We start from the raw sequence: 20,383 nt of genomic DNA, 5'->3' as shown, positions 1-20,383 counted from the left end.
TCTCTGGGATGGTATATTTTTTGATATCATCATTTTTTTTGTTCTAGCACATTTCATCGATTAAATTCATAGAAGAAAGAGAACTAAGTAAAAATAATTCAATAAATTGAAGTTATTTCGTTGTAATGGGGGTTAATTTGACTTTCAACCAATTTTGCTAACTTCATGAAAAATATTAACTAAAAGCTATAAACCTTTATCGCCACATTAACCACTCTTAAACGAACCCCAATAAATATACTAGATTTTGCAAATATAATCCTTTTCTAACGATGATGATTTCAGCTATGTATAAAGACACATAAGTATGTAAATATGTACACGTGTGCATAGAATCTAATATATGTATGTACTTCATTCCACAGCTGACAAGCAACAATGACTATTCGCCGCCCTCACACAATCTAGCCCACAAGAGCAAGTAAAAGTATGTATTTATACGTGTATGAAATGCTGGAAAACACACCCTGTAATTTAAAACGTGACTCGGCCTTAGTTGCTATGCACGTACAAATATAGATATGTACATATGTATGTAAGTGCGATTTTTCACATACAAATTTATTTGGAGTGAGAGGTGGAGAATCAACAAACCGTATTGTGCAATGCCAGCGTTGACGAGCGCGTGCAGCGTTATAGACAACGTCAGCGTGAGCGCAGACCCAACAACTGCGGGGGTCCCCAGCGCCATGTCTGCCTTAATTAAGCTGATGTCTATTTAAATGTGCGTGCAGACGAACGCGTATGGGCGAGGAGAAATATATATATGTACATACATATGTACACATGTATATATAAGTTGTAACTTAAATTTATAACATAATAACTTTTCACCACATACCACAATTTGTGCAGTTGGGCAGCGCTGAGCAAATTCGTAGGAAAACATGAATTCTACCCACTTTAACTGGGGGATTTTATGGAAATGTTTGCGTTTACTTTGAAACTGAGTTATTGCATACATACAAGTGGCTCTCCTGCTAACTGCAGTTATGTAAAGTGAAGGCAATAATGTGAGCGTAGTGTGGTGAATAGACTCCTCCTATGCACTCAAATGCATTACTGCTCATTTGTCAAATGATATTCGGTTTCGTGCGAGCCAAATTACATTGTCAAAAAGATACATACATACATGTGTGTGAGTGTATGTGCAGACTTGATACCAGCTGTTAGTGGTGGGGTTGTACATATTCGTATGTCTGAGCATATATTTACGTTTAGTAATGTCATACAGTTTTGCTGTCAACAAGCAATGACTTTGCTCTTTCTGCATTTGACAGCTTGAGTAATTATTTCACCACGTACTGCACTACCACTACTGTTATAATTGACATGTAGGTGTGGTGAAATTGTCGTTTACAGCGAAATGTTAGTTTTTTGTTTGAGTGTGTGCGTGTGCGAGATAAATTTACTCAATTCACATTTTTCTTTTTCTCTGGTATTGAATTTCTGCCAGCGTAAGGTCATATGCTACTGCGCATGTCACCCACTCGATAACAAACACACCACAGCATGAAATGCATTTTTCAGTGGAAGTTTTTTAGTTGAAGTTTGTTCTTGTTTTTATTTATTTTTTTATGTTTTGCCTTTTGTACTTCTCAAGCTTGCCACATTCTGATTTTCGTAATTTGTTGCTCTTAGTGTTTCTCACCGCCACTATTATTTTCCGCTCTCCGCTTTATGCACTTTTCATTTTTGTATTCTGCCATATGTTTGTGTGTTGGTTTTGGTTGAGGTGTAGCTTTTGGATCGTATCACTTTCTTCAGAAGTCTGCGCTCCCATCGTGGCTTCAAGCACGCGAGCCAGCCAGCGAACCAGCAAGTCGAGCTTGTTGTATTCGTGCATGTTTGAGCGTAAGTACTTACAGTTATTTTGTTAGCGTGGGTCTTCAGGTTTCTTTGACAGTATCAATTTTATATTTAGAAATAATTTTTACTCCAGTTACACTAAATCACGTTCACACATATAAGATTTTATAGAAAATTAAACAAGGAATAAAAATTAATAATTAATATTATGAATAGTGATAAAAAATAATTATTAAAAGCAAGCATTTTAAATAATAATTTAAACAATTTTAAATAATATAATTTATAAATAATATCAAGCAATACAATTTTTCTCTAAACTAATTCGACTACAAAATAGTCTTGACTTGCATTTCTTGCCTTTTTCTCAATTCAACTCAGCTAGAAAATTCATGGTAAATTTTCCTGAAGGAAATTGATAACATACATAGAAGCAATGTAAAACAAACGAAAGACATAGTAAAAGGCAATGCCAAAAAAGCTCATTTTCAGTCTTGGCAACAATTGACACTGTTAGGCAAAACGTTTAAAAAACGCACAATCAAACACACGCATATATGTACATACATACATACATAATACTTACATATTTAATTGTTTACCTGTGCACTCTGCTATGACAACAAACATTACACTCCTCCAAGTCTAGACAACAACACAGAATACAAGTTCGAGTGCTGGGTGGAAGAAAAACACTCACTCTCCCAGGCTTGAGGCAGAAAAATAAAAAAAGTCTCGAAAGAATAACAAGTATCAGTTTATATGTATGCACTTCCATACTTACATAAATGGGTAAACTTATATTAGCATAACATAAACAGCAAATGACAGCAACACTAGACATTCATAAGAAACAACAACAATAATAAGAAAAACTCCATAAATAACAGCAAAACTTCCATTACATTACAAAAATTGCTCCCGCAGAGGTTTTATCAGCAGCGCTAACAGTCTCTTGTGTGCACTTACATACATACATTCACTTATGCACTCACATGTGTGTGCGTGTCACCGCCAGCTAGAGTTTCTGTCCCCAGCTCAATCCGGTTCAGTTGCAGTATTGTGCTGCGCCAGTTGTGAGCTTGTTTGCTGTGCTGGACGAACGCCGTGTTTGCACATACACACATACATAGATATTAGCATATGGTGCCAGTTTGTTCGATCGTTGGTGCTTGGAACTTCTTGGCAGCGATCGCAATCGTCGCAGCCACGCGAATTTACTATTATTTTTGCAAAAAATGTAAGAATTCGATAAATTTTATCTGCTCCGCGCTTTACTTCATTCTCCTCGGTTTTGATTTTGTTTTGAACGCGGCGCAAGATTTGCCGCTGTAGTTGGCGCTGACTTCTGGTCCAGCGACAGCCTTGAAAAACATTTGCTTGACAATTAACATAAAAGCGCCCACTTTGTTTGTTGTACACCATCGGTTGTACAACAACTACAATTGTGCTTTTTACTGCTTCTTTTTGCAGCATTGTGTTGTTGGTGTTGTCATTAGTGTCATTTTTTCGTTGCATTTTTTATGTTGGCGCGCAGCTGTTGCAATTATTGTTAACTTTTTTTGTTATTACAATTTACTATTTGCAATATTTTTCGCAAAACATGTGTATGTTTGTGTGTGCATTTGATTCGTGTCTCCATTGTGTGCACTGATTTCTAATGGCGGCTGTTCATGGAATGCAAACAGAAGTGCAAAAGGAGCTAAAAATATTTATATTAAATTGCGCCGATAAATAAGTAAAGTGTGTTTATGGTGTTATTGCAAGAAAAAAATATTCGTCTGGCTTTTTTAAAATATTTTAAAATGTTTCAGTTTAAATAAAAATAATAATATAAATATCCCTGAAAATTTTACATAAAAAACATTATAAATTCAATAAAAACAAATTTGTAAAATGTTAAAATTTATGATTTAAAAAAAATTTAAAATAATAATAAGAAAACTAAAATAATAAAACGGTGGGGAATGTTTAGTTTAGTATCTCATTTTGAAGAGGTTTTGCGCAAAGGGGGAGGGGGCTGGGGGCTTGCTACCCCCCTCATTTGAAAGGTAATGAATGGAGCTTTTGAATAATAGCACCCTTCCCCCCCTAGGACCACGGGGGGCTCTAGGGCAGCCTCCTGAAAATGGTGTAAAATCGCAGTTTTTCCCTACAATTTTCGCTAATTATTATAAAATGTATGTATTTTTACGCATAGAGTGACTCTATGTTTATTATTATTATTATTTCAATGAATTAAAGTGGAAATCCACTTTATTTAAATAACAAAAAATTAAAAATTGTATATGTATAAATTTTTTTTATTTTTTATTCAAATTTTTCGTTATAACGTAATATATTGCCCAATTTTCAGGGTCTTGTATAAATGGTTGGTTGGGTTATCTTGGTATTACCGATACTAATTTTCGTTATATGGACGTATTTTGTTAATACTTTCAACCTTCGATCCGAAATGAGTCCTATGTAAAGTAACCCAAATGTAACCTACCATTTTGATTTGTTGGGTTATTACTGTATTCCTTTTGTGTTTATTTTCTTCGCCGTTTGACAGTTCATATTCAGTAATTTTGCTTACATTTCAAGGAACAGTATAACACGTAATTGACAGCTGTTTTATTTATTAAATTGTACATAAAATTCCAACAAAATTCATAATTTATCATTAATTCAATTAAATATATTTCAAAATGAATGTGTGTGTGTTAAATTGGTTAAATTTTTTGCAAGCAGTGCAACAAAAACCTCAAAAAGAAAGAGAGAGCCATTATTTGAGCAAATGTGAAAAAATGTGCGTTTTTTTGCTTACTTATATCTAAAAAACAAATTAACATTTAACAATAAATTTACATTTAAAACAAAGTTTAATTCATTGGCTATCCGTGCTATATAAATTTAAAAAAATTGACATTTAAGATAAGCAATGAAAATGAGATACTAAAGTAAACCCAACCCAAACGGTGAATTAAACATTTTTTTTTAAATTCAAATGCAATAATGTTTAACAAATAAACACATAGCCAATCAAGTTGACATAGATTATTCTTCCTGGCTATTCTATAATCTCCAAACAGATTGTTGATATATGACAACTACAGCATAAATATAAATAAACTTTTTTATTTGCGAGGGTATTATTGGTTCTATGCAACGGAAGTTAAAGTATTTTCTTTTTTATTTTATATATTATACTTTTTTCCTTGCTGTACATTTTAAATATTTTAAATTTTTGTCTCAAACTTGGCAAACTCCATCGCCAGCACCGTCATTAATCATCGCTGATTTTTGCGTGCACGAAAGTAATTTAACATACTATATATTACAAATTCGTATATTTAAAGCTATGTATTTACAACAGCAACAATCAATTAATTGAGCAAAAAACTGAATTTAAAACTTTGATATCATTGTTTGTAAAAATTGCCGCTGATGACTGACAATATTCTTTTTTTCAAAAATTTCTCTATTCCATGATTGTATATTTTGCAACTTTCCTGTATTAATTTGATATTTGGTTTCGCTCACTTAGCCGTTAGTCACATATTATTGGATTTTTATTTAAAAATCATGATTTACTACTTTCGAAAGCCTTCCATGCACACCAGCCAGTGCTGCCAAGCGTATTCCATAACAGTTTGCAATTTACTATGAGTAATAGCTTTGAAAATTGCACACATGATTGTTTTTCTCACTAGCCGATTCGTCTCATATTGCACATGCATCTCCTAAACGCGCAAGTAATCGTTTAAGTAATCATTATTTTGTATAATATGCACATTTTGTTTAATATTAAATGTAAAAATGTAATTTCCATGCATCAAATTCACATGAAACTAAACAAATCTCTTTATTTTCTTCAATTACAGTTCTATTGAGCATTAAAAGTTCACGCCCAACAACAAAAAGAGCAGCAGCGGCGGCAGCGTTAAGCATAATAACTGGGTACTAGCGAAAACGAGTGAGTTTATCAGAGCTCAGCCAGAGTGGTAATAGCGGCAGCATCAGCGGCTATCGGTGTGCGAAGTGTAATAAACGAAAGTAGAGTCAAATCAGCAAGGCGACAGTGTGTGCCAGTCACCGGTCAACAGTCACCAACACCACCGCCAAATACAACAACCATTAGCTAGCAACAAAACAGTTGCTTTTTTACTTACTTACTTACTGCTCTTATATTAAATCTTAGTTCTCCGCAATTGCAAGTGCAATTGTATGCGCACAACAACAGCAACAATAACAGCGAGAAAAACAGTCATATACAACCAGCTACAACTGGACAATCAGTTCATAAAGTATAGCACTTGGAACTGAATCTTCAAAAAGAAAAACACAAATCAAATAAATTCTTCAATTGTTGTGCAAGTGTTTGGTGAGTGTGTTTGCAAATGAATATTTTTCAGCAATTTGCTGCTAATGAGCGCTTGTACTAATTTTGTGCGTTTTTTACTTTATTTTGCAGTGTCTAAAACGAGCGAGCAGAGTCAGCGTGTGTTGTTGTTATTGGAGTTATTGAAACAGCGGAACTCTCACTCACGTGCATTTTTTTGTATTGAATTTGCTATTCGCTTAAATTGAAATTGAAAGCCAACAGTTATTTGCAAATTTTCTTCGGTGTTCTTCTATCAACGAGTTGTGTTACAAAGAATAAACTGTTATTATAAACTTCACTGTTCTCTAAATTTCTGAAACGTCAACAACGCATAAACCAAATACAACAACAACAACATTCAATTACAATAATCGGCAATAAAGCCCCCGTGATTGCAACCAGACGCCTAATTATTGCGCGAGCGGTGCTAAGAAGTGGTGATAAATTCATAAAAAGGCGTAGGCAAAGTTAGCAAAGTCGTTGCAGAAGCGCGCATACAACAAAAAACAGAGCAGTTATTGAAACAAAACAACTACACTACTAATAAAGCAAATCAACTAAAGTACAGGAACAAACAACAACCACAAAACAAACAATGGAACGTGAATCCAATCCAATGCAACCTATGTGCCGCTCCGGTTGCGGTTTCTACGGCAATCCAGCCACCGATGGTCTCTGCTCCGTGTGCTATAAGGTAAGTATAGTTTTAGATTTGATAGAGTCTATATTTCTTAAATTATTGAATTTTGTCTTTACGAAGTGTTACTAACTGTTTTCTTCTTATACCACATAGGATTCTTTGAGAAAAAAGCAACAACCACCTGTTAGCAGCACACCTGTATCAGTTCCAAGCCCACAGCCAAGTCCCACATTCAATCCAGCCATCACAATAACCAATACAGCACAGCCGACAGTGCAAAGTTTACAGCTGCAGCATAATGAAATAAAAGAGGTGAGTCAGAAAGTGTAAAATATGGGATTTTAACACAAGTATGTATGATATACATATGTAATGTGGTGGGTTATGATGATTTTAAGATTTCAAAGAGGTTTTGAGGTTATGTTAAAAAAAAAATGTATCATTTTATTATCCTTTCACAAAGGAAAAAACATTCGTTGTTTTGGACAATATGTATGGCAGCTATGTATATGCTGTAGTGGTCCAATATTAGCGGTTCCGACGAATGATGGTAGCTTCTTTGAGAGAAGAAAAACGTATGCAAACTTTCAGTCTCGTGAAAAGCTCTATTAACTTAACTACACCAACGGAAGCTGAGAAAAGTGTAAAGTAGTAGTGTAAATTTAAATAAGAATTCTCGTATAAATATTCAAAAGCAGCCCCTTCCTTCCTTGCGCTATCGCACTTGTGCCTGCGTTGAAATGAAAATTTTAATGAAACAAACTTTTTCTGTGAATTTTAAATCGCTTGTTAAGTAAATTTTCAGTTTTCCAACTTCAAAAAATTTTTAAAATCTCATAAATTTAAAAATACATAAGTAAATACCAAAAAAGAACAGCCGAAATCCGACGTATGTCTATTAAATTTGTTCACGTGGCCGAAGTAGTAGTGCGGATTGTATAAAATGGCTTTTTAATAATGAAAATTTCCGTTCGACCAAATTTGTTTAATCTGAAAATTAACGCAAATCTTTCGGCACCGCTTTTTCGACGCCTAACAACACATTCCTTAATTTCCAATTGCACCGCAAGTTAAGTAAATCCATTCAAAATCAAGCCAACAAAAGCGAAAACTATGTCCGCCGCCAAAATGAAGACTGCACCGAGTGCGGCCACAACCGCCACCACAGACGCCAATGAGCGTATACGTAAGCAACAGCAACAACAACAGCAACAAGACGATAAAATTGCTAATAACTTTGCAACGTCGTCGGTGGCGGCTACAGCCACGTCTGTTGCACTGCCAACCACCTCAAACACGGCGGCAGCGGCACGCCGAAATCGTGAGCACAATAAAATAAAGCTAACCAATTGCATATTGTTTCATATACCTTTCCTTTGTTACTTGTATTTCACAAGACACTAGAAAATTACGCTCTGCCAGCGGCGATGATATCAACCGCCAAACAACAACAACAGCGAAACGCAAACGTCATGTAAATTTCAGTTCACCAAATACCAAGTCTAAAATACGTCTAACAACTGCCAAAAGCAAGTCACAAACCAATGCCGCGAATACAAAAGACACGGTGGGTAGCCAGCTGCCCACAGTGGAAAAGTCCAAGTCGATATTGAAGGTGAAGCATGTTACGGTGCTGAAACGTAAAGCGGGCACAAATAAAGTCACTAAGAAACTTAAGAAAGTACCGCAAGGCGCGCAAGCTGAATACGAAGCGGCTGAGTTATCCAAATTGCAGCAGCAATTTGCTACCAAACTGCCAGAGACACCAAACGCAACCGAGTCCATACCGAATGAACTCTCAGCAGAACGCCCAAATGCACCTACAAGCTCCAGCGAAAATGTGCAGGGTGCCAGCAAACGCCGCAGCAGCGGCAAACGTTTGCTCAAGCGCCGCCACAGTGGCGGTACGAAACATGTGGCAACCGGCGTTGGCATCATCGAATCGGGTTCAGTAAACGTGCCACCGGTGCGTCGCTTTAGTCCTGTGCACGACAAAACGGCGCTTAATACTCATGCGTCCAAAGTTTATGAAGGCGCTGAAATGTTTGCTGGCAATAATTTGAAATCCTACGAAACTATACCAACTACTAGCAACAATATAATGGTGGCTATGGTCAAAGAAGCGCATAATGCCAAGCAGAAGAACGCAAACAATGAAGAAGCGCCACCAGCAGCAGCAACAAATGACGCAGTAGCTAGTAATACGGTTGTCACTAATGTAGCTGCTGTCGATGTCGACAACAGTGGTGTTGTTGGTGGCGGTAGTAGTGCACCAACAGCGGAGGAGTTGCAAAATTCATTAACACCGCCGTCGGTTGTGCCAATCGCCGAACCCATTTCGACGGCTCCCTCAACTAGTAATAATAATTCGTCTAAAAAAGGGGTAAATGTCTTACCAATTAGCTTCTTGATTAAATTGTTTGTTACAAATGCCGCACACTCTTCAATTTGAACGGTATTTCGTCTGCATTTCCTACCCTGCAGAGTAACTGCAAATTAATTTTTTGCGTTGGTGTTTTTTTTTTTTTTTTCAAATTATCACTGAACATATTGCAACGTTGTGTTACAAAATGTCTTGCAGTTACTCAATATTTATGTAAATACATACATGTGGCAAGAACTATTGGTTTCTCATTTGCCCTTACATATCTAACTACATATTTATTTTTTTTGTTTTTTCTTGAAAATAGTAAATTTTGTTTAATTTTTATTGCTTTGCTTGTAGGCAGAAGCTTAAAATCTTGAAGCTGTCAATAGAAATATCGAAATTTTTACACTTTGACAGCTACATACTATGTTCGATATGAATCGATGACTTGCAATATCGATCTGAAAATTTGCACATGTTTTTTTCTCCCTAAGAATCTGCTAATTTGTCGGAATCGCCGACATAGACCTATTTTAGCACATATCTGCCATACAATCTGACCGATTAACCTCAAGTTCTTTTATGAAAACTTTTTTTTTCTTCTGCGGGTTATTGCTGCTGCAACGATTAACGTTTTTATGATTTTAACTTTATTTAGTTTCATGTATTTTTCGAAAATATTGTCGTAATCGCAAATTAGTTTTATGTAAATATTTTTTTTATTAATTTTCTATGCTCCACATTACTTATTTAATGCCTTTTTGGCTGCTCCCTTAAACTTCCGCAATTTCTGATAAAAAGACAAAAGCAGTGGGATTACATAAAAGTCACCTGAATGTGTATGCAACTCGCTACTAAGTACTTGTTCGAGTGTTTAATTAAATTTCACGGGCACTGCACTCGCCTAGGCTGTGCAGCAGCAAGTAGCAGGGCACGAGTTTTGTTTCGCCTTAATATCAACAAATAAAATTGGCATTAGAGCGAAGAAATTTTGGCTGTTAGCCACCTAAAATGTGCAATGCTTCTGCTATAGATACCGACGTAAATAAATATGTATGTATGCACTCGTATAGGAAGAAGAAGGCAGAAGTGCATGCTGCTCACCCGCTATCCGCCATATAGCTTAGTATTTTGAATAGTTCTATGTATACCGAGTACTAGCGGCAGTTCTAAACTTATTGATTTCACCTTTTTTTGTAGTGAATGCAGGTTACATTTTGATATTATATATTTTTCTATAATTATGTGATATTTGTTTCTTTGACTTTACATTAAATTCAAATTTATGCTTTATTCTTTTGCTTGCAGAAAATAAACGAAGAAAGCGCAGCTAAGACTAGCACCGAAGCTGCTGCCGTTGCCGGTCCATCAACATCCTCCCAAACAGCCGAAGATGATAAAGACAAGGAGGAAGACAAAGATGCAAAAAAGAAAAAGAATCGTTGCGCTGAATGCCGCAAGAAAGTTGGTCTTACAGGTGAGTGCCGAATTATGAAAGAAAGAAGATAGGCGAGGAAAATATTGATCTTGATAGAAAGGAAAAATATGCGAGCGCGAGTCATGCACTTAATAATATAATATAAAGATGATTGGCGCTTGAAAAAGCCTCTCTGCCGATTTAAGATGTGAAGTTGTTGTTTGAGAGTAGAAGCACCTACAAACTTTTAACTGAAAGTCTAATACCATGTTAAGACCGACACTTAATCACACGATTTCGGCTGTTGAGTAGTTTATCCCATACAAAAATGACAGTTAAAAACCACTTCATCGAAGTGATTTGAAACTGATCCACTCTAAATCTCTCGGTGCGACTCTGATTTTGCGCCATCTACTTGTCAGCATTGGAAATCTATTACACAGCTGATTTAGACACTGCAACAAGTAAAAATGTAAACAAACAAATGAATTAAACGCAATGAATCTGAATTCACCAGAAAATCGACTTCTCAAATAAAATGAGTCCATTATTTTCATTATATGCAAAATATTTAAAAATTATAACAAAATACTATAGAACAAGGTTTTCTTTTACTAATATTAAGCGATGTGAATTCTTGAATGGCAAAAACATCTGTTTTATCATCTGTCCAACGGCAGTGAGAACGTGAGATTAGTGAAGAGATTAAATGTAATCTAATCACTTAAAATCTTTGGTGGGAACATAGCATAATTGTTATAAGGAGACGATTTTTCGGGGCATCAAATATATTATAGTATCTGAATGTGCGTGCCTTGTTAGTCGCTTGCATATCTTGCCTCTTCTTCATCTAATTTACTTGCCTCTAATACTTTTCGTTTATAAAATTTTAATTTTATTTTATTGTTTTCAACAATTTCATCAAATTTTCGTTCATTTACAGGTTTTCAGTGCCGATGCGGTGGACTCTACTGCGCTGTACACAGATACAGCGACAAACACGACTGCACATTTAACTATCGGGAACATGGGGCCCAAGAAATTCGACGCAATAATCCTGTGGTAGTTGGCGAAAAAATACAAAAAATTTGAACTTTTGTGCCATCAACTTTATAATATAAATATATATATATATAAATATAAATATTAAATATATACATAAAAATTAAATATAAATAATAATGATAATATAATTAATAACTATATATATAATAATAATTAATATAAACAACAACACTACAAATGAAATGAAAACAAAATGCCGAAAAGAAAACATAAAAGAACTCAGCTAAGAAAGTATAGTTTATAGTGCAAAGAGCAGAGGGAAAATTAAAAACACAAGCAAAGAGAAAAAGAGCTACACTTCCACACTCCATAAAGATACACAGGCACACGCAGAAACACACACACCCATACAAAAACAAAAATGTCGAAGAAAAGACTAGTACGACCAACACACGGGGCAAAGGCGAAACTTGCCTGCGAAAACGGCAGATAGTTGCAACGCCCGCCACAACGGCAATGCCAACGGCGCGCACGCCTAACGCCAAATACGACGAATGTATGCTGGAACATACTGACAAACTTGCATTAAAAGCACGGCCAAATGTAGTAAATACTCTTGAAAGCAGGCGTCTAATGTTTGGCCAGCAGCAGCGCGGGCGTGTGCCGCCACGGCAGTGTATACACGCTCCAACCACTCGGCGCACGGTGAAACACCGCAAGCAGCTGAGGCGGCAGTGCAGTGTAGAAGCAGCGTAGCGTTTGCTTGGACCGAACACCTCCACCTCTATTAATATGACTATATCTCGCAGCGCTTCGGATTCAAGGCGAGCAGTGTAGCAGCAGCACAGCGCTCGATCAACTCGACGCGCACTTCCAGCAGCCGCACACCTGAGCAGCAGCACTGATGATGATGAAGGCGTTTACGCAGATGTAACAAACAAACAACTTATTTCCAAGCACTTTCCAGGCCAGCGTCAACTCTGCAAACACACAGCACAGCAACAACACATGGCGCATATGTACAGACCAACAACCCAACCCCCCATGCGACACACGAGCGAGAGCGTACACATGTCTTCACCGAGAGCTCTAGGAAGCTGGTTGCTTTTTGGCTGCGTTTAGCGTTTAAGCTACTATATATTTCAAAATTCATACAGTTATCACAACAAAAAAAAATTAAAATTTACTTAGAGAACAAACATCAACTCACATATACACACACTTGGCAAACCAAACAATAAGAAAACTATAGAACTTTATTAATACTAATTTCAATTACAGCAAAAAAAATAAGTAAATACAAACGAAGCAAATAACAAAAACAAAATATTAATTATTATTAATACTATTACTATTACATTATATTATTATTAATAACAACAACACAAGCGAGACAGAAAATGAGCTAAAAACAAGTAACAAGTAAAAAATAAGAGAAAAAAATTGCAAAAAAAATGAAAAAAATCACAAAATAACAAAAAAAGTACTTTTACCTAGTTTACTATTAAAAATTGCGTGCAGGAGTAAACAACATATTTTAATTAAAAACTAAAAACAAAAAACTTAGTGTATAGTGCAGTAAAAGAAACGGTAAACGAAAGGAAAATAAGTAAATATTAAATATAAAGTTAAAAAAAAAAACAAAAAAACAAAAAACTATAAATAAATGAAAGATCGAAGCTGAAGATGTAAGCGTAATCATAAATGAGAGTAAATGCAAATGGATTAATTTAATTTAATAAAATATACATATTACCTACATATATATATATATAATGATAATACATAGATGAGTGGGCGCAAGCGATAAAAGTTATATTTTAACTGACTTAGCAATATAAGATTATCTACTATCTCACCACGGTTCGTTCTATACAAAAAAAAAAAAACAAAAAATCTTAAAAATTAAAACGTTTACTTCCTTTTGTTGATTTTGCTCATTGCTTTTCCAGTATGATTTTATTTGAGTTTACTTTTTTTTAGTTATATTTCTTTTACTTTAAGCGTTATTTAGTTTCTTCCCTCAAACTATGATAATAATATTAATATTAATTACCCCTCTTGCTTGTTTTATGATGTAAATCGATTGGAAAACGTAACAAAAAAGCAAACAAAAACTTAGCAAAAACACCGTAAAACTGCAATTTTATTGTTGAAGTAGAAGTCGATTTTACATTTTTTAGTTAATCTTGAAGTAACTCGTAATTAATTATTAATAAAAAATATACATTTTGAAAAATTGCAATTTGTTTATCGAATGTTGTGTCTGCCGCCGCGCCGCGCAACGCTCTGTTGCAGTGTGGCAGAGTTAGGCCTAGCAAAGCTAAAAACGCAAATATAACAAAAACAAATATATGAGATAATCAAAAGCTTCAAAAATGGTGCGCACTGACGGGGGAGTACGTGTTGCCGCAAATTTCGTTTGTGTACAACCAAATTTGTTAGCCGCTTATTGCATTAGACTTGCAACTGTAAGCCTGAAAAGTGGCCAACAACAATGCGTAAAAGAAATAATAACAAAACAGTTGTGCATTGTCTACTTTTCGGCGCTGCACATTTTATGTAATTTTCTAGCATTATATAAGTATGTATATGCTTTTTGGAATCGACTCTCTCCCCCTTCACCCTAGTTGCTTAGTTTGTTTTCACATAAATTTTTCTTCGCTTAATTTTAGTTAATGTAAAATATTTAGTGAATTGCAGTTGACGACATATTGTATATGTAGTTTTATAAGTTGATTAGTTGTGGTGAAGTAATAAATACATAAATATATTAAAAAAAATTAAAACCAATTGTTTTTGTCGCCTTTATTTCCCCTTTATGTATGTATGCTGTATGTCTTTTGGCTTAGCGAAAAATAATAGCAGTGTTGCTCTTAGGCTTAAACTAAAGACAACAACAACTTCGTACATTGGTTAAGTGCAGTGCAACAATAAGTAACAGTAAATGCAAGCTGCTGCGTAAAAGTGAAACAATGAACTCTATTAATTTAATGTGTATGAAGGCGAGAAATAAATGCGTAAATTGAAATGAATAAAATTTAATTGATAAACAACCTAACACCAATCACTGTAATTATTTGATGATGAATAAATGAATGAAAGAATTATAATAAAAATCTAAAATCTGTATTTTAATACTTATAGTCTAGGTTGTAAGGGGTGCTTATAGTTTTGGTTACATAGGTCGTGACAGATTATAACGGGTGGATCAAGTAGAGGCACTTTTTTTCTACGTATATCCTTTTTTTGACAGATCACGCGTGAGTCTTATAAAGCTGTCATGTCATTTTTGTTCAATATTTTTTAGTATTTCATCATAGAAAGACTTACGTCTACGACATAATCGCCCTACTGAGCGTACTATTCGCAACGCCATCATCCATCTTGCATAATATTCAACCGTATAGACCACGTCCGTTGCTGAGAGTGTACACGAAGACCGTGGTGAGTCGATTCGGTGCCGTTCGCAGCAATTCGTACAGACACATGGAACAACTTGGCGCGATTTACGTCGAGATCTTAAATTGAAAGCGTACAAAATATATAGGAAAAGTGTCAAGAAGATCCGAAATCCAAATTTTTTTGAGCGATGAGGCCCATTTCTGGCTCAAAGGGTAGGCAAAATTGTCGCATTTGGAACGAAGAGCAACCTGTCGAGATTCAAGAGCTGCCATTTCATCCAAATTCAGTGGAAATTTCTTCAAAAATTATGCCGGTGCGAACGTAATCGTCAACGGCCTACCGTTACATTGAAATAATTGATAACCAACTATTCGAAATTGAAGCTCGTGATGTCGGCGCCATTTGGTTTCAACAAGAAGGCGCCACTTCCCATACAATGCGTCAATCAATGGATTTTGTGAGAGAACACTTCGGTGAGCAGATAATTTTACATTCTGGGTTTGTTGATTGGCCACCAATATCCTGCAATATCACACCGTTAGACTTTTTCATGTGGGTCTATGTCGACAATCCCGCTTTGATTTAGGTTTAGGAACAAAACATCACCCATGTTGTTGGCCAGTTACTACCGCGGCCAACATTTGAAAGAAATAATCTTAAAAAAAATAAAAATTCCGCATTAAATTTGAAGTTTCTGTTTTTTCTTAAAAAGAAAAGTGGGGAATCTCACAATGGATCACTTACTTGTAGAGCAAAGCTTTTAGTGATAGAAATGCATTAACACTTTCAGCGATTTTCCTCTATAGAGGATGGTGCATCGGGTTTAGAATTGATCTCTCTAAACAGGCAAAATATTGAAATTCCCGTTATTTTCTGAATACATCTTGTACTTAAATAGATACATACGTGTCTTGTTCTGATCATGTCATCTCTTGGGTGAAAGTGGCACAAATTTTCTGTTACGAAAAGCTACCCGGAAGGAAACCACCGTGCGAGACATGCCCTCAAATATTGGTTTGAGGATGATTTGACTGTTACTCAACATCTCTCAAGTGCAGGCTGAACGGTGTATCAATCGGCAAATTGAAGCTTCAATATTACTTACCGTTCTAAACTGCGTTATTCTGCCCAAAAAATAGAACCACCTATTGGGAGCTCATTTCTTATAGGTTTTTGTCCAATTATGACTGATCGACAATTCCAATAAAATATTTGCCAGATTCACCAGATGTAATACACTTATGCCAACGATTTCTCCAGTCCTCGAAACACATAAGCATTTTTTCGGATGGCTTTCAGCGAATTTTGTTTTATCTCTTCGATTGATTGAAAACGGGGTTCGTAGATTGTCAATTTGCATTCACAATATCCTTCACTTTTTCAATATTTTCATCAGTTGAAGAGGTCGTCCCAGAATGAAACATATCTTCAACGATCTTTCGACCGTCTTTGAAGGGTTTGTACCACTCATAGTCACGTTCATGTTCTCCAAAAAACTATCTTCTCAGATGACTCCCATTTCTGGCTTGATGGATTCGTCCACAAACAAAATTATCGCTTTTCCGGTGAGTCAAACTCTCGTTTAGTGCGGATTGTACTAGCAAAGTTCAAAAGACAACATTCAGTGCCGTGGTGGCCATTTGACCGACTTTTTGTTCAAATTATATGGCACAAAATTATCTGCATAACAAAAAAGCAGAACTCTTTTTAAACTCCTCATATGAAGTTTTAAGAATACAGAATAAAACCTTTGAAAATACAAATTATACAATATTTTTTCGAATTACATGCGATTTCCGACTGCGCTAAAAGGAAAGTTTTAAAATAGTACCTTATCCGAGTATCACTGATTAGATCATAAAGAAAATTTTGTTTTGCCTCATATTTTTCTAAACCTATAAACATAGTATTATAGTTAGTATATATGTATATGTATAATCAACAAACATCAATTTAAATGAGTAAGTGTTAGTGGAACTAGAATAATTATGTTTTAGTTTATATTTTGACATTTATGACATTTCGCAAACCCCTAATATTTGTTTATCAAGACAATATAATATAGTAAACAACATAAAGCAAATATTAATTGTTGGAAATAAACTAGAATTGAAATACATCTGGCTTTTAATTTATTCATGAACACTAAAATATATTTCTAAGAAGACATTAATATGTTTTTTTATGACCGAAACAAATAAATATTTCTCATTATCTTAGAATTTATTTGGGTACAGAGGAATCATATAATATTTTTGAAACAAAATAATTGGGGTAGATAATTATTAGACTATAAATACAAATAAATATTTTTTTAAATAATTATTTATTTCAAATTTGAAACTGAAACATTAGGTGTTTGCATTAAATTTTAAATACTGGAAGTAGTTATTCCAAAAGAGTATTAAAATTAGTTTGCATAACGCATTCGATCAAAATAATCTCTCGAATGACAAACATGTCACATTTGTTAACAAAATCGCTTTCACCGTTTGCCAGCTTGCCACGCCTTCCTTTTATTAAACACTCGAAACAAATATTATGCGTTCCAGTCTTATCGCTAATGTATTTTAAGATGTCAATTAATTGCCTATCAACATTTCAACAAGCGCAAATTATTTATACCAAAATCACTAAAAGAACAACAATAACACATTTTACGAGGCACGCGTTTGATACGCACTTTGATCTTATCGTAAAGTATAAATAACAAAAAAAATAATATCAATTAAAAAAAATAATAAAAATAGTAGTACATATGTATGTACTCGTGTTAGTATGAGTTTAATAAAATAAACTAATATTTTTGTTATTGTTGTATAGAAATTGATGAATGTCTTAAGTTTTTGGCGAATATTGATTTAAATCTAAATAAATCAGTAGGCTTTATTAACCATTCTTAGGCTGTTTTTAGTATTTTTACAAGGCAGTTGGATCTGCAAAACCGAGACGCAGTCGAATTTCGCTGTGGCTAAGAACTGGCAACTCGGCAAAGTTAGGAAATTTTTACTATCATTTTCTGTTTTAGCAACCCAAAATTAGCTAGAAAGAGCCTCTAACATCACATTCGCAAAATGACAAACCACTATAACCGGTGAAATGGATGCGAAAATCTTATTGGTTCAACGATTTCTGTGTTTGCTTGAGTTGATATTCAATTAATTTTTGTTGTCCTTGTTCACCGAAAAATTTATACGGTAATATTAATATTATATAATTATCAAAGTATTTGCGTCAGCAGTATTTGACTATTTTCATGGTATTTTAACCATTACCTTCTCGTTATACTTGTAGGTATATCAAAGTATAGTTTTCCTAGTTCAGAGTATTTAAAATCAGGGAACAATCAAAGAAAATTATAGTGACCGAATTTCGCCCTAGCAACTGCCATAAATGAGTACATCATCATACATTAATTAAAAAAAAAAATTATCCGAAAGTAAAAATGAAATTATTCTGTTAAAATTGATTATCATGCACATATGTATGTATGTACATATATGTGTATAAACAAAAGTGTACTACTTTTAGAAAAATTTGCCGAACAAGATAATCTCATCTATTTTTTCGTAATAAAATTTGTATTCGCAACATGTGTACACTTATAACGGAATTAGTAAATAAAGCAAAGCGTGACAAAAAAATGTCAAAATTCAAAACAAGATTAAGTCAAATCTATAGCCCACTTATATATAGTTCATAAGTACAGCACGAGTATAAATAATTAGGAGTATTTATAAAACAGTGAGCATGTTATCAGCACTAATGGATAGTTCTCAACAGCGCAATTAATCGTTTTAACAATCAATCAAATACATAAAGGCTGATGCATTACGAGGGTTCCTACTTTTTTAAAGAAAAAACACAGAAACTTCAAATTTAATGGGGAATGTTCATTATCATTCGAAAGGATAGTCTTTGGCGTTTATTTTTTGAAGATTATCTCTTTCAAATGATAGCCGCTCCTGCGTTTCAGATGGTGCATCCGTTAGGTATAATTTTCGATGACTTGTTCGAGCATTTCGACTGATAACTGGGGAATGACCTGCGTGATGTTTTGTTCCAAGGCCTGAATCGAAGCGGAATTGTCCGCATAGACTTTAGACTTTTCATAACCCCACAGGAAAGAGTCTAACGGTGTAATATCACCGACCTTAGTGGCCAATCGGCCGGCCCAAAATGCAAAATTATCACTGGCCTAATTTTTGAAGAAATATGCACCGATGATTCCATCGGCTCACAAACCACACCAAATCTTTGTTTTTTTTTCTGAAATGTCAGCTTTTGAATGTCTACAGGTTGCTCTTTGTTCCAAATACGCCAATTTTGTTTACCCAATGGGCCTCCACGCTGAATAAAATTTGGCTCGAAAACGACGGATCTGCTTGGAACTTTTCAAGAGCTCTCTATTTTTTACCCTTTCAATTTAAAATCTCGTCGTTCCATACTTCAGTCCGAGTTGCTGCGAACGGCGCCGAATCGACTCTCCACGGTCTTGGTGTACACTTTCAGTTACGACTGCTATATTTTCTGCACTGCGTACTGTACGTGGTATATTTGGTCGAATATTATCCTATAATGAATGGTGGGTCTTAAGATGGCTGATGGTGTTGCGAATAGTAAGCTCAGTAGGCCGATTATGTTGACCATAAGTTGACCGAAGCGCGCGTTCTTTAAAAACGTGAAATTTCGTAAAGTTGAAAAATTTGTAAACGTGGTTCAGGCGTAAGTATCTCTATGCCTGTTTTCACTGCCTCCTCCACTTTGAGTTTTCACTTTAGTCTGCTGTTCAAAACTTCTCTCAGGTACTTGATATGGCCTTAATTTTTAACTTCCCATGTCGGGATTTTGTATCCCCTTGTAAAGGTGTGTTAAACTCATGGTATCATCTTCAGGGATTGGAATTACCTGTTCTGATATCGTTTAACAGAACTGAGACAATGTCAAATCATAATAAAATCGTAGAATCATTTCTAAAAAAAATCATAATGCAATTTTCAGGACGCTTAGGGCAGTGCAAACTTTCCACTACTGGAAAACGCTGTTAACAGTCCTATTTTGTAGTAACTATTGATATTGGTCGCAATTTAATTTTATTGGTTGGCCTTACTGATGCTAAAGCAGACTTATGGCCTTATCTCTATCAAGTGTTGAGTGCTAAATTTCCTTATCAGCATAATTCAATTATAATGGCTCGAGTATGTTTTAACATACATATATGTATACAAACACCTAGATTAAGCTGTACAGGGTGATTTGTGAAAATCTTTAATATTTTTTAAAAGCATCAAGACTTCAGAAATTAATTATAAAATAATTATATTGGCAACGGACTTAAAAGCATTATAGAATCAAACTAAAAAAAGTTCAATG

General features: G+C 34.9%; 2 protein-coding genes across 3 annotated transcripts in view; both read left to right on the top strand.

Moving 5' to 3' along the window:
* Positions 1-14,731, top strand: part of LOC126767896 (AN1-type zinc finger protein 6) — a 76,541-nt gene extending 61,810 nt beyond the window's left edge. The window contains exons 1-6 of one of the 2 annotated variants that reach the window (XM_050485611.1): positions 2,902-3,049; positions 5,676-6,175; positions 6,266-6,869; positions 6,969-7,127; positions 10,492-10,660; positions 11,544-14,731. In XM_050485611.1, coding sequence (XP_050341568.1) covers positions 6,771-6,869; positions 6,969-7,127; positions 10,492-10,660; positions 11,544-11,692 — 576 coding nt within the window. In that variant the 5' untranslated portion in view covers positions 2,902-3,049; positions 5,676-6,175; positions 6,266-6,770 and the 3' untranslated portion in view covers positions 11,693-14,731. Of the gene's footprint in view, positions 1-2,901; positions 3,050-5,675; positions 6,176-6,265; positions 6,870-6,968; positions 7,128-10,491; positions 10,661-11,543 lie in introns of those variants that run through there. The other variant, XM_050485610.1, reaches the window with a different exon arrangement.
* LOC126767891 (uncharacterized) lies at positions 7,593-9,352 on the top strand. The gene is made up of 2 exons (XM_050485603.1): positions 7,593-8,136; positions 8,213-9,352. Exons 1-2 carry the CDS (start codon positions 7,929-7,931, stop codon positions 9,265-9,267), a joined length of 1,263 nt encoding a protein of 420 aa, XP_050341560.1. The 5' UTR covers positions 7,593-7,928; the 3' UTR covers positions 9,268-9,352.
* Positions 14,732-20,383: the final 5,652 nt, after the last annotated feature.

This window comes from Bactrocera neohumeralis, chromosome 2, assembly GCF_024586455.1.
Source record: "Bactrocera neohumeralis isolate Rockhampton chromosome 2, APGP_CSIRO_Bneo_wtdbg2-racon-allhic-juicebox.fasta_v2, whole genome shotgun sequence".
Taxonomy (NCBI): domain Eukaryota; kingdom Metazoa; phylum Arthropoda; class Insecta; order Diptera; family Tephritidae; genus Bactrocera; species Bactrocera neohumeralis.
Note: the sequence above shows the minus strand (reverse complement) of the source record. Positions and strands in the feature narration are given on the sequence as shown.

Coding starts and splice junctions, on each gene's coding strand:
- LOC126767891 (XM_050485603.1), top strand. CDS start 7,929: ATGTCCGCCGCCAAAATGAAGACTGCACCGAGTGCGGCCACAACCGCC. Junction 8,137..8,212: donor GGCAGCGGCACGCCGAAATC/GTGAGCACAATA, acceptor GTATTTCACAAG/ACACTAGAAAATTACGCTCT.